The following is a 14,012-nucleotide window of genomic DNA, read 5'->3' on the forward strand; positions in this document are numbered from 1 at the left end:
TCGCACGAGCCCGCCGGAGCGCTCGTCTCTGCAGGGCCGCAAATCGTTCTGCCCCAAAGCGCTGGAGGATCTCCTCCCGAGCCTCCCGAATCTCGTGGGGCTGCATGCGGCTCAAAATATGAAGATTTTCGTTTTCAATCTCCGCAGCCAATGCCTTGCCCACCGCCCCAGGTCCTGAAACGCTCGTGCTGCCACGGTCGCTGAAGCTGCTTGCTGCCGTCGCACCGGTAGGCCCCGTTTTCGGTCGCAAGCCTCCTGGTGTGCCGGCGTTGTCGTCGGCCCCCCGACGACTGTGACATGGCAGGAGCGACCGATGGACTGCCTTCGGAAAACCGAAGGGAGCCTCTATAGCTGCGTTCGAAGGCAGAAAGGACAAAGGCCCGCTGCTGCCTGGCGGATATGAGTCTGACGGTGGCGCAACGGAGGCCGCCTGAGGCGGACACGGAGCGGGCGTCGCGTGCGCATCTGCAGAGGAAGTATTCTTTTCGATGACACTTCCGAGCACAAACCCGAAGTGCGCTGTCTTCCTCCGCTTCCCTGATAGACAGCTGAGCTATTTCAGCATCTTGCAATCCACCGGCGAGCACCCCACCCCGCCTCCGCTGCAGGCGTCTGGCGGGCGTCTTACGGCTCTGCGTGTCGCACAGGCCCTGCGAATGCACACACATTGTCAGCCGCTCCGACTTGTGAGACACTAGCAAAGAGCCGCGAAGGACAGGGCCAAAACGCACACAAAAAGCCACCTAAAACCTCAGAGAGCTCCGAAGAAGCTGGGAAAACAAGCATCGCGTGAAACTGACCGGCCTTTGCCTGAGCCACAGAAAGGCGCATGACCTCTACTTCAAGGGAGAAGGCAGACGCAGAAGGCACGCCGAGTTCGCGTCCCTTGGCTACAATCCAGGGGTTGCATGAACGCACAACCCGAGTGCGTAAAGACTGTGAAACACGCTGGAGGCTTTCCATGCTGCGTGCTGCTCAGTGCCGACGCTCCCGAAAAACAGAACATGTGCCCCGCCTACTTACCCGTGGCATCTTCACTGGCTGCAAAAGGATTGAGAGTGAGTCGAGTGCTTCTCTCAGGGGCGAAGAGCGAACAAGTCGGAGCTCCACCTAGCGCGCCCCTGTCGACAGAAAACGGGGAACAATCTCCGCGGCGCCTAGAGGGCTCGTTAAGTCCATCGGAGCAGGGATCTCGAAGCGCACCGTGTGGGGAGGCGCACAGCCCAGACTCGTGACCTTCAGACGGGGGAAAGAAGGAGATTGAGCCTAGCGGCGTCGTAGACGCACTAAGTTTGAAGACGCTTGCCGGCCGACGACCAGGGCCTTCAGCACCAGGAGAGTCAGGAGACTCAGGGGGCGACGAAGACGACGCGCTAACTGTGCGCTGTTTCCGGCATTTGGATGTGCCTCCCGAGGAGTCCCCACAGGCAGGCGCGCCCGCCTCTGCAGCCGTGCTCTCCATCTTGGTGGTGTGAGACGCGCCGACAGGGCCACGACGCGACACCAGAAATGACGGGGAAAAGAGCCTACTTTGCTTGCGGAGTCATGCGCGCCGACGCCGCACATTTGCCATTGACGCTACCGTAAACGATAGAGCTACGAGAGAGGAGACGAACCCAAGGGGTCCACGCCTCCGCAACGGGCAAGCAGCGAGAGCAGGGCACTCGATGAGTTGCGCACGCCACTGGCGCGGTGGAAAGGCAAGGCGCATGATAAAGAAACAAAACGGTTAAGGTACTAGCAACGGCAATGGTCGTCCCAGGAGACGAGACTGACGGAGAAAAAAAAAGGCGAGACGCCCAACGAACAAGCGCGACCAGCGCGTACGGCGGGTGGCTTTCCTTCGACAGAAGCAGCAGGGGGGGTCGAGCTGAGCACATGCAGTATCTGGGCACGAAATTCAAAGTCATACCACAAAATGGAAGGCATCAGCAGTGCTGTGTTGCTCTGTTATTCCAGGGATGAATGCCCCGAGCCTATCTCGCTGCTGTCTCCTACCCAGCGCAGAACTCCGTGGCATCGGATCCAGCCGAACATAGTCCATTTACAGAACTTCTAAAGGCCACAGCTGTGTTCTCTGTTGGCCTCCACTTTCATACAAAGCCGGTTCCACATACTTTGTCCACAAGTTTCGTTTGCCACTGACGAACATAGTCCATTTACAGAACTTCTAAAGGCACAGCTGTGTTCTCTGTTGGCCTCCACTTTCATACAAAGCCGGTTCCACATACTTTGTCCACAAGTTTCGTTTGCCACTGACGGTCCTGGAGTCTCGGCAGCGACGGAACTTGTTCGACTTTTCTCAGTCCGACACGCGGAGGCTTCCTCATTGCAAAGACTTCGTCCCGCGGTTGCATGCACGCATTTGCGCGGCTCGCGTCCGCGTCAACCGTGCCTCTCTCTCTTCCTTCGGCCTAGCCCACGGTTTTCCTCAGCTCTGGTGTCACTCTGTGAATTCCATGATCGTAGACGGGTAGGTGCAGCAGCGGCGCCAGCCACAACGCCGTCAACAACGCAAGAAGAAAACTCCTCGCTGTTCTTTCACGCGCCACTTTCAGCCATGTGGGGGCAGGAAAGCAAGTTACACACACTAGCGCTTTACGACTTCAGCCCTTTAGGGTTTAGGGTCAGCTACCGCTCGCAAATTTTTCCGAATAATTATGCATAAACGTGAGGAATGTGTGGTCGAATCACCACGATCACGCCCCTTGCGATATAACAACTGGACTTTCAGCGCCCCCTCAGAGCGTTCGTCGCCGATATAAAAGGCGCCACTGCATCACGTGTTTGAGAGGGGGACAGCTGAGACAGGTGAGGGGTGCTACAACTCAAATACACTGCGAAACAGCGTCGGTCATGCAAGCGTGCTACAGCACATCAGAGTCTGACTATTCGATTCGGTGACCTGAAGTCGCCAGCAGACGAGTGCACGCTCCAAGTGTCATGTATGCATCTGCTCAGGCAGCGTTCGTGGTTGACTCCCTGGCACTGGGCGAGGTACCAATGACGAGTGCCACTCGCACGCACGATTCTGATGTGTTTTGCGCGGGACTCTGGAAGCGTTTTTGAAACAAGATAAAACCATCGAGTGCGTTGCATCTATCGCGCTAATCTTGCTTACGAGATACAGGCGCAAGTCCCTGTCGGAGAAGAGAGCCGCCACGATCTATCGCGTTTTCGACAAAAATAGGTACTCAAGGCAGCGAAGCCGCACACAGTCATCCGCATTCTCCATATATCTAATGGCGACCCTGAACACGGCGGAGGCTGAGGCGCCCCCCGGGGTGCGAGTGTGGGGCAGGGCACCTCTGACGCAGAGAGATGCCCTCGGGCATTGTGACGGGCTCTGTCTCAGCAGAACACTTAAGACGCAGCCGAGGTCAGCGTTTCTCTGCGAGACAGCGCGTGATTGGCTGCTGTTCGTTTTTTGTCCATGAGAAGACACAAGTGACAGACAGGGGGCCGTATGCCGTACACACAGTCAACGCTTTGTGGGGAAAGCTGTCTGGCTGGCCAAGCGGCAACAAAAATGAGACGCGCAGGTGTCTTCAGCAAAACCAGCTCGCAGTTGTGGGCTCTGCTCTGAGACACAGCGACAGGCGCCAAGCAGCCCCGGCCGCAGGACGCCAACTGCCCTTTCATTTGTAAAGCTTTTCCAAGTGCTAGTTGTAGAGATACTTCTGACTGGATGACCGCTTGCGTCCGACTTTGAAAATGGTGTTTGACCCAAAACGCGCCAGAAAGGCGTCATGCCGTGTGTGGCTAGCTCTAGCTGCACTGGGCACTGTCTTGGGGGTGCACAAGGGGGTGAGCGTGCATTTAAGCTCGCAGTTCGGTCACCTGCTCGCTTCAGCGGTGACCTCAAGAAGAAGCCACGTGACCGCGGGATCGGTTGCACCAGGGGAGGACGATCCCCACGTCGGGAGCTCCTTCACTGAGTCCTCTCCTTTAGAAGACACCCCGGCCAGTAGTGAGCGAACCCATCCCCGTTTGCTCTTTGAGAGGACTCGCAGGCAACTGGATCTAGGCACTGGAAATGCCAGAGACACGCATGTGGCGGTGGACGCCCCGCCTCGTGCACTAGCTTCTTATGGCCACAGTCTGCTTCAGCACTCGCGGGGGCCGCAAGAACTGTTGGGCGCCATGTGTCTGGAGCGTCCGGGCGGCTCGCCCACTTCAGGGGATCGCGATTAGAGGAACCAGGTTCTTCGTCGGATGCGAGTTTTGCAGACCTGGGTCAACCAGAGGGAGCTGACCTCGCGCTGGTTCATGGCATAGAGCCAGGGGACTCCATTGTCAAGCACCTTTTGACACTGGTATCGAAGCAAATCCACCCAGTCGATCGCCAGGCGGGGGCATTCAGGACACTGGACAAAGGGCTCTCCGCTACGTTCTGGCCACAGGACGTGACCGTGGAAGTGGTCTCGGTGCGGACGGGAGCGCCACGGCGGCTCCGAAGGGGGCCCGTCTTCGGCAGGGGCGACTTCGGGATGGTGTTCACGGCTTCCGACGTGGACACCGGAGCAGAGTTCGCCGCAAAAGTTCCTATTGCTCTCCGCGAGCCTTTCAAGATGTCACAAGAGGATGTGATGGCAGAGGGTCGTTTAACTGATGCGTTCGCCACGGTCAAAGACCCAAGGGAAGCTCAAGCCGTTCTTCGATTCTTGGTCCCCACCGACATGGTGCAGTTTCCAAACAAGGAGACCTTCGCTGTCGCTATCCCTGGCTCGCGAACGTTGATCGGAAATGTTTTCTTCTTGATGCCGAAGGCCTATACAGACCTTCAAGATGTTATCAACGCAATGTGTGATCCTGCCGTACGGGACAGCGACATCGTGTACCATGCCCGCCTACAGCTATCCTATGATCTAATACGGCTGGTGGCCAATCTCCAACGCCAAGGAGTCGTGCATGGTGACTTCAGAGAGGCTAATCTTCTGGTGATGAAAGACGGGCGTCTGTTTCTGGCTGATTTTGGCTCAATGCGCAAGGAAGGGCAAAAAACCCATCGCGGAGACTCGCTAACCGCACACATCAAAGATGAGGTTATGGAACTCGGATCGGTGTTAACGAATCTATGGGGCATAGAGTTGGGCTACTTCCTAGCACTCGAGCACAGTCCAAACAAACCGATGGAAACATGCGGCCCGCCGCCTCCCCAGTACATGGTACGCCTGATAAAAGAATTTCACAGTAGTTGGCCCGCCAAGCCGCTGCTTCCAGTGGAAGCGCTGGAGACTCCTGGAGCGAAGCAACTCGTAGAAGAGATAAACAGCTTCCTGCCACTCTATAAAGAGGAGACGAGAACGTGACTCGGAGTCGACAGAGGACTACATCTCAGGTGATGCTCGGCGAGATCCGGGTCAATCCGGGTACACGCAGGACGACGTCCCATCGGTATCTCGTGGCGCAGTGCGACGTGGCAAAGCCGGAGCATCAACGTCTTTTGCAGGTCCCCTGTTGACATAGGCGATGCTGGTATAATTCATTTTCGAGAGTGCGACAGGAAAGATGTGAGTGGCGTCACATTTCTGATGCTCAGCAAAAGGGTTTCAGCAGTTCCGGCGTGCTGCAGCACACCCGGATGTAACTTTTCGATTCTTGCGCTCGCGCAAGAGTCCACGCTCGAAATGTCTTTTACTCATCAGGGCACACAGTGTCCACAGCCGTCTCCCTGGCACTCGGCGACATGACTCGGAAACGTGCCTTTAGCATGCAGAATCGTAATGTATCTTCTGCTGGATCGCCGCGTGGTTATCCAAAACCACTCAAATCCAGTGCGTCGAATGTAAACGATCGTACGCCAATCGTTCTCATGAAACACGCGCGCGCAGTCGCAACCCGTTCCGAGAGGCGCTGCAACTTATCTCATCGACGACACAAACGGGTTCTCAAAGGGGGCGACGAGCTCGCACACCGTCCTGCGTATTCTCCGTATATCCAGTAGCGTCCCGGAACATGGTGGAGGCTGAGTCGAGGGAGCTTGAGCGACCATGCTGCTCTACGGTATGCAGAAACGCCTGACGTGATGGGTGAGCACATTGGATTTCAGAATTTGTCGTCGGCTGACGGTGTAGACGCGCAGGCTCAGCCGAGCGCACCTGCCACACTGAGATGTCTCGTGCCTTGCCGCGCCAAAGCAGGTTCTCTGTAGCTCATACTGGTTAGGCAGGAGCTCGGGAGCAGAGGAATACGCAAGCTTCTCTGTCTGTAGGACTCGCGTACGGGGCTGCACAGATGCATAGCCACAATTGAATGAGCAGCTATGTTAGTCCCACACATCATAAAATATCGAGCAACAGTGCCGTGTTCCTGCATTGTCGTCGCTCCCGGAGCATAGCGGGAATGCAACACACGGCTGGTGCCGTGCCCACTCATTAGCGGGAGGTGTGGAAAGAATGTATGTTCAAAGTGAAATGAATACAAGGCAGAGGGGTCGGAAGTACGATGCGTAGTTTACCTAAGGCGCGCCGTTGGGAAGGCCACAAACTGTGATGCATAGTGCAGAAGCATCTCTTACGCGGTGCTGGTCGCTCAAAAATTACGCCTTGCAAACTGTCGTGTGTGCATTGACTAAGAGTTCCGGCTCGCATGGCGTAGCTTCATACCAAGAGCTCGGCGAGCCGGATTCTACAATCATCTACGCTTGCAGAGTTGGGAAGCAACCACACGACATGCATATGCGAACCCAAGGGAACAAGAAACTCGCTTATGGATTCTCTTCGGCCCCGCCCCCTTGTTTCGGCTCCTTTCTGGCGCCAACGCTCCGCCTCTTGGCGTTGTGCATCGGCTCCATCCGACTGGTCCCCTGTCCTCTGTGTCTGCTTCTCACTCTCGATCGCGACGGAATCCTTCCCGCGTCGCGTACCCCCTTCCCGCCCGGTATCTCTTTCGTCGAGCCGTTTACGTTTTACGGATTCTTTCACCGTTTCTCCCGGCAGGTGGCTCTATCCGTTCTCCAGTCGGCGCCCCGCTTTCTGCCGCTTGCTCAGCCATGACGAAAAGCAGCTCTCGCAAGGAGCGAGACATTGCTGCCCACCCGCCGGCGTCTCGGTTTTGCTTCCTGCGCACTGCACCCCCTCCTGCAGTCTTCGCGTCTTCTCGACTGCGTCCTCCAGGATGCCCGCTTTCTAGCGCCGCTGCCTTGCTCGGCTGCTGAGCGGTCGTGTCCGCGGAAGCCGAGACGCGCCCGTTGCTTTCCTCTTGCTTCATCTGAATGCGCAGTCGCAACGACGGCGAGAGAGAAAGAATTCTCCTCACTCCCTCGCGGTCGCCTGCGGCCACGAGGAGCGCCAACGCCAGCACAGGCAGGTCGGCTCTGACGAAGACGTGGAGAAAGAAAGCCGTCAGACTTTCCGTCGCCGCCCTGAGACTGTACTCGCCCTCGCTCCCCGACACGAAGTTCGGCTGCACCCGCCTCCCAAGTCTCTGTGGCAGCCCCGCCGGAGGCGACGGCGCCCCCGCCCTCGCGTTCGTCCGCGGACTAAAGGAGCTAGCGAGGCGACCCCTGTAGACCTGCTTGTGTGTGAACCACCCATCGGGAAGAGGCAGAGGCACAGAGGAAGAAGGTGGAGACACTTGCGCATGCAGACCGGCATGAGGACGCTGAGTGCAGGCCCTAAACTCACGAAACGTCGGGGGCGGAAACGGCGAGGCCGGAGCAGGCGAAGGAGTGAGCCCCCTCACGCTAGGCAGGTGAACCCACGCCCCAGAGACGGCTGCGTAACTGCCCCGCTTCCACTCGCATGCGGAAGGCGACGCAGCAAGAACTCGGGCGTCAGCCTCTTCTGACTGCAGATCCGTTCCCTCTCGACAAGCAGTCGGAGCCGGGGCCGCCTCTGCCGAATCTGAAATAGCAAGCGACGCGTCGACCCCGAAATGAGACGAGGCGCGAGAAGACGTACGCGCAAGAAGAGAGCCTTGGTGTAGGCGACCCATCTCCGTCGTACGACAGAGGGACGGCAACGAACGAGAGCCCAGAAGGCAAGCTCGCCACTGCGCGGCAGACCAGATCGAGCGAGACGCGAAGCCCCGAGCGCTGAGACCGAGCTGGCTTACAAGCGACAAGACAACGCGCTCAAACGGCACTGCTGGGTCGTCCTGCAGAAATAGGCACTGCGAGTGCGAACAACAGGGCGACACCACCGGGGCGGACTCCGGAGACGGAAGCAATCCGCACGGCCCGTCAAGCGAAAAGACGCGACAGATATGAGGGCGGAGGCGAAAGAGCCAAGCAGGCAGATCGAGCGCGAGGACACTTGTCAACTGAAAAACGCGGAGCCACTGCAGATGAACCAGCGAACTCAAAAGACAGTCCTCAACGATTGCCACAACATCTCGGTAAAGCTGAAAGATGGCCCTCTCTTCGTCTGCTTTTGCGTCGGCTTGTCTCTCCGCGCGTTCCTCCGCACGCTGGCCGTGCTTCGCTTTCTGGGCTCTTCGGGAGCCCTCCTCCTCTTCCACTTGAGAGTGGAGCTGCTCGCCTTCTCGCGCAGGTTTCTCTTCTGCGCGACTCCTCGCTGCGTGCGACCTGCTTCGTCTTCGCTCCTGAAACAGCGCCGGCGGAGCCCACAGTGCGGGGGCCCCTCCTGCTCCCGACCACGGCACGACGATATCCTCTTCGCAGTTTCCTTCCCGTAGCGCATGCACAGACGCCTGCCGAGCCTTCGCACTTTCAGTCGGATCCCCGGTCGCCTCGCACGCGCTGTTTTCCGCCCTCTTCCGCGCCGGATAGGCAACCAGGAGCGCGAGCACGAAGCGCACGAGCTTCCGCGCGAGGCCTGCGACGCCGAGCCGCAGCGCCGCTCGAAGAAGAGGCAACGCGCGTTTCTGCCGAACGACTAAACATCCTTCAGTGTTTTGCAGCACCAGCAGATAGATGGAAGCGGTGTGAAGCAGCTGGCGCTTCATCGCGTCCTCGAAGTAAGTTGCTGGCGGCGAGCCCAGGAGAGGGAAGAGAACGAGAGGCGCGAGCGTTGGCTCGGTCTTCCGCACACACGACGCGACAGTCTTGGCGAGCGTCGAGGGACTATGCCGCGAAAGAAGATGGAGAAAAAGATACAAAGCCGCCCCGCCCGGCAGCGCGGTCAGCGCTTCCTGGGCTACAGCAAACCGCTGCTGCAGCGACAGCTCGGCAGAAGGCGAGGACGCAGCGGGATGGGGAGACAATGCTCCATGTGACCCAGCGCGAGCCACGGAGCGAGAGGATGCAGACGAAGGAAGCGGGACATCTGAGCCAGATGAAGGCGAGAGAGAGGGACCGGAAGACAACTGAGAGGGGACCGGCACGCGGTACGGATGCGCTCGTGGAGCCACGAGAGAAAAGGCTTCAGAGACGTCTTCAGCTCGCAAAAGGCGATCGAGACTGAAGAGCGCACACGCACGTCTCTCCGCCTCTGCAATGCCGTAAGCCTGCTTCGCGCCGCCATGACTATCCTCGTATCTTGCGGACGCCTTGCCGAATTCATCCCTGTCTCGGTCCTTTTTCCGTGCGTCGCGCGATCTGCGCGGCCCCATCGCTTCCTCGCTTCCTGGTTGGGCTAGTTCTCGTCCATCGCTCGCCGCGAGTTTCCTCTGCGACGCCATTTCTTTACCAGCCTCTCTGGCCCTCTCTGCATCCTCCCAGTCTCCTCTGTTCGTCCGCTGCAACACGCGCGAGGTTTGCTGCGGCGCTGCCCCCCCCTGGTGGCGCCTTCGCCGCGCTTCCTCGTTCTCCGTAGACACCTGCGCCTGCGGCAAACTGAGCACATAGGCCTTCGCCGGTGGGGAGGGGGCGCGCGGGAGTCTTTGTTGCCTGGTTTCTTTCCCGGAATCATTACGATTCGCGCCTTTCTGCTCCGCAGAGCAAGGCCCCGAGCACGCAGACGGGGAGAACCGAGATGACTGCAAACCGATTTCTCTCCTCTGCAACCCCTCCTCTCGGTGGCGCATGAGTGCTGCGCCAGCCGCCGCCGCCCAGCCCTCTGTCGGATCGCCGACGTTCTCGCTCTCCATGGAGCCTCTCTTCTGGTGCGGAAGCGTGGACGAAGCAGAGACCCCTGAGACTCCGCTGCGACACTCCCCGTTCGCGTCTCGCTGCGGACTGGCGCCTGCGACCCCGGCCTGGGCGAGCCCATTCGCGGGCGGCGTCTGGGCACTCCGGCTGGCTTTGAACGGCGCGAGGGCGCGCAACTCGCGTTTGAAGCCGGACAGAAAGCGCTCAAAAAGTTCGTAGAGCGCGAGCTCGACGAGGTGCGTGAAGAACGGTGACGCGCGGATCTGAAAGAGAAGCTCGGCTGCCGTCTCGTGAGCCCGCAAACCCACCCCGCACGCCAGCGCGCCGACTGGTGACGGCGAAGGGAAAGGAGACTGGTGCCCGCTTGCCGGGCGCGGAGACAGGCGTCCAACCGAAGGCCCAGGCCCCGCCGCCCGACGCGCCGGAAACGCGACGCCGGAGAGAGGCGGGTGTGCGTGGACGAAGGAGCGATCGGCGGCCGAAACAGCTAGAAGACGCGTAAGCAGAGGGTGCAGAGAAGGCTGCAGTTGCAACCGGAGGTTGATGCAGGGCGCGCGGAGACGCTGACGGCCTCTGCGCTCTGCACACTCCGCGGCGGTAGGCGGCGGCAGGGACGCGCGCCTCACGGCGACGCGCGAGGGTGAGCACGCGACAACGACGCCGAGCTGGAGACAACATACAGCAGCACGAGTCCAACATAAAGATGCAGCGACGTTCGTGGGTGCTCCAGCTCTCCATGGATTCGCGCATGATGCAGACGCGAAGTCTATGTGTGCATGGTGCTTTGCGCAGACAAGCCTGCGTGCGACCCATACGTGTGCCGGTCGAGCAGCGTCTCGCATTCTGTACTCGACATCTTCTCACGCACATGCACTGAGACACTCCAGCCCTCGACCGAGGCTCGGCAGAGCCCAGCCGAGCTCCCGACAGTTACAGAGACGGTGCGAAGAGAGGGCGTCGCGGAGAAGGGCCGCGAGCCGAGCCCGTGCGTCTTACCGGGGCAAGGACGCCTGCAATCAAAAGAGGCTCCGGTTTCTGCTCAATAGGGAGGAGAAGGGCGTAGCAGCACTCGACATCCAGGAAGCCGCCTGCGGCCGACTCGCGCTCTGAGCCAGCTGCAACAGCTCGCCCAGTGTATATCCCGCCAGCGCTGCTTCATCGCCATGGTGGTGAAGACCTCGGTGATACTCGAGAGGGTCTTCGCGCGTCAAATCCGGTAGAGAATTCGCCAACAGAGCGGAGCACAGGGACTCTTCGCCAGCCTGTCGCAAGAGACACAGCTTACTCCACAGCACCTGAGACGGGAAGACCTCGCTCCGCAGCTTCCCGTCGAAGTCGAACCGGAGACGTTCAATTCTGATGCGTGTCTTCGTTCCTCGCCCTGCTTTCGCAGGTACCCCGGTGAACACCCCCCCTGCACACGCTGGTGCTCCCACTCTCCGTCTTCCTCCTCAAGAGGTCCACCCCTCGCATCTTCCAGGCCAAGCGGATTTGCCCACTGCAGTTTCGCAGCTTCCTGGAGATCAAATCGTACAGAACTTGTAGCCCCAGCCGACTGCGCCGCGTCCTTGCCTGACTGACCCTGCATGCACGGCCGGACAACCCCCCCATTCAGTCCTTGCCCGTCACCTTGGAAAGCGGGCCCAAAGGTCGTTTCTCTTCCCTAAGCCGGCGTCCGGGCCGCCGCAGCTGCCAGCGCCCGACGCGGCTCGAGGCTCCACTCGAGAACGCACTGCCTGCCTCCCGGCAGAGCAAAAACAGATGACTGTGTAGACGATGCACACGAGGACGAGGGCGGCACCGGAGAAGCGGCGGGAGCTGAGCCGCCCGCTTGAAGGCGCGTCTGACTTTCCTCAGTTCTGTTCTCGCGCGGGAACGCGGACAGGCGCGCAGCGTCCTCATTCTGGAGCTGCTGCCTTTCGCCCCGTGCGGCCCGTCCAGCTGCTGCGCCCCTCGTCGCCTCAGCATTTCCATTCTGTTCTTGATGTTCGCCGCTGCATTTCGCACGAGCCCGCCGGAGCGCTCGTCTCTGCAGGGCCGCAAATCGTTCTGCCCCAAAGCGCTGGAGGATCTCCTCCCGAGCCTCCCGAATCTCGTGGGGCTGCATGCGGCTCAAAATATGAAGATTTTCGTTTTCAATCTCCGCAGCCAATGCCTTGCCCACCGCCCCAGGTCCTGAAACGCTCGTGCTGCCACGGTCGCTGAAGCTGCTTGCTGCCGTCGCACCGGTAGGCCCCGTTTTCGGTCGCAAGCCTCCTGGTGTGCCGGCGTTGTCGTCGGCCCCCCGACGACTGTGACATGGCAGGAGCGACCGATGGACTGCCTTCGGAAAACCGAAGGGAGCCTCTATAGCTGCGTTCGAAGGCAGAAAGGACAAAGGCCCGCTGCTGCCTGGCGGATATGAGTCTGACGGTGGCGCAACGGAGGCCGCCTGAGGCGGACACGGAGCGGGCGTCGCGTGCGCATCTGCAGAGGAAGTATTCTTTTCGATGACACTTCCGAGCACAAACCCCGAGAGTGCGCTGTCTTCCTCCGCTTCCCTGATAGACAGCTGAGCTATTTCAGCATCTTGCAATCCACCGGCGAGCACCCCCACCCCGCCTCCGCTGCAGGCGTCTGGCGGGCGTCTTACGGCTCTGCGTGTCGCACAGGGCCCTGCGAATGCACACACATTGTCAGCCGCTCCGACTTGTGAGACACTAGCAAAGAGCCGCGAAGGACAGGGCCAAAACGCACACAAAAAGCCCACCTAAAACCTCAGAGAGCTCCGAAGAAGCTGGGAAAACAAGCATCGCGTGAAACTGACCGGCCTTTGCCTGAGCCACAGAAAGGCGCATGACCTCTACTTCAAGGGAGAAGGCAGACGCAGAAGGCACGCCGAGTTCGCGTCCCTTGGCTACAATCCAGGGGTTGCATGAACGCACAACCCGAGTGCGTAAAGACTGTGAAACACGCTGGAGGCTTTCCATGCTGCGTGCTGCTCAGTGCCGACGCTCCCGAAAAACAGAACATGTGCCCCGCCTACTTACCCGTGGCATCTTCACTGGCTGCAAAAGGATTGAGAGTGAGTCGAGTGCTTCTCTCAGGGGCGAAGAGCGAACAAGTCGGAGCTCCACCTAGCGCGCCCCTGTCGACAGAAAACGGGGAACAATCTCCGCGGCGCCTAGAGGGCTCGTTAAGTCCATCGGAGCAGGGATCTCGAAGCGCACCGTGTGGGGAGGCGCACAGCCCAGACTCGTGACCTTCAGACGGGGGAAAGAAGGAGATTGAGCCTAGCGGCGTCGTAGACGCACTAAGTTTGAAGACGCTTGCCGGCCGACGACCAGGGCCTTCAGCACCAGGAGAGTCAGGAGACTCAGGGGGCGACGAAGACGACGCGCTAACTGTGCGCTGTTTCCGGCATTTGGATGTGCCTCCCGAGGAGTCCCCACAGGCAGGCGCGCCCGCCTCTGCAGCCGTGCTCTCCATCTTGGTGGTGTGAGACGCGCCGACAGGGCCACGACGCGACACCAGAAATGACGGGGAAAAGAGCCTACTTTGCTTGCGGAGTCATGCGCGCCGACGCCGCACATTTGCCATTGACGCTACCGTAAACGATAGAGCTACGAGAGAGGAGACGAACCCAAGGGGTCCACGCCTCCGCAACGGGCAAGCAGCGAGAGCAGGGCACTCGATGAGTTGCGCACGCCACTGGCGCGGTGGAAAGGCAAGGCGCATGATAAAGAAACAAAACGGTTAAGGTACTAGCAACGGCAATGGTCGTCCCAGGAGACGAGACTGACGGAGAAAAAAAAAGGCGAGACGCCCAACGAACAAGCCGCGACCAGCGCGTACGGCGGGTGGCTTTCCTTCGACAGAAGCAGCAGGGGGGGTCGAGCTGAGCACATGCAGTATCTGGGCACGAAATTCAAAGTCATACCACAAAATGGAAGGCATCAGCAGTGCTGTGTTGCTCTGTTATTCCAGGGATGAATGCCCCGAGCCTATCTCGCTGCTGTCTCCTACCCAGCGCAGAACT

General features: G+C 59.6%; 4 protein-coding genes across 4 annotated transcripts; 1 reads left to right on the forward strand and 3 right to left on the reverse strand.

The window, feature by feature from the left end:
* Positions 1-1,015: 1,015 nt before the first annotated feature.
* BESB_043060 (RPAP1 family protein) lies at positions 1,016-1,462 on the reverse strand (the record flags this gene model as incomplete). The annotated part of the gene is made up of 1 exon (XM_029362757.1): positions 1,016-1,462. The coding sequence occupies one exon, from the start codon at positions 1,460-1,462 to the stop codon at positions 1,016-1,018; it is 447 nt and encodes a 148-aa protein (XP_029215021.1).
* Positions 1,463-3,714: 2,252 nt separating this feature from the next.
* BESB_043070 (rhoptry protein ROP18) lies at positions 3,715-5,469 on the forward strand (the record flags this gene model as incomplete). The annotated part of the gene is made up of 3 exons (XM_029362758.1): positions 3,715-3,970; positions 4,111-5,168; positions 5,383-5,469. 3 exons carry the CDS (start codon positions 3,715-3,717, stop codon positions 5,467-5,469), a joined length of 1,401 nt encoding a protein of 466 aa, XP_029215022.1.
* Positions 5,470-6,903: 1,434 nt separating this feature from the next.
* On the reverse strand, positions 6,904-11,582 carry BESB_043080 (RIC1 protein; the record flags this gene model as incomplete). Its single annotated transcript, XM_029362759.1, has 3 exons — positions 6,904-10,659; positions 10,991-11,144; positions 11,290-11,582. 3 exons carry the CDS (start codon positions 11,580-11,582, stop codon positions 6,904-6,906), a joined length of 4,203 nt encoding a protein of 1,400 aa, XP_029215023.1.
* Positions 11,583-11,657: 75 nt separating this feature from the next.
* Positions 11,658-13,462, reverse strand: BESB_043090 (RPAP1 family protein; the record flags this gene model as incomplete). The annotated part of the gene is made up of 3 exons (XM_029362760.1): positions 11,658-12,649; positions 12,744-12,890; positions 13,024-13,462. The coding sequence occupies 3 exons, from the start codon at positions 13,460-13,462 to the stop codon at positions 11,658-11,660; spliced, it is 1,578 nt and encodes a 525-aa protein (XP_029215024.1).
* Positions 13,463-14,012: the final 550 nt, after the last annotated feature.

The sequence above is a fragment of the Besnoitia besnoiti genome (genome assembly GCF_002563875.1).
Source record: "Besnoitia besnoiti strain Bb-Ger1 chromosome Unknown contig00029, whole genome shotgun sequence".
Lineage (NCBI taxonomy): Eukaryota > Apicomplexa > Conoidasida > Eucoccidiorida > Sarcocystidae > Besnoitia > Besnoitia besnoiti.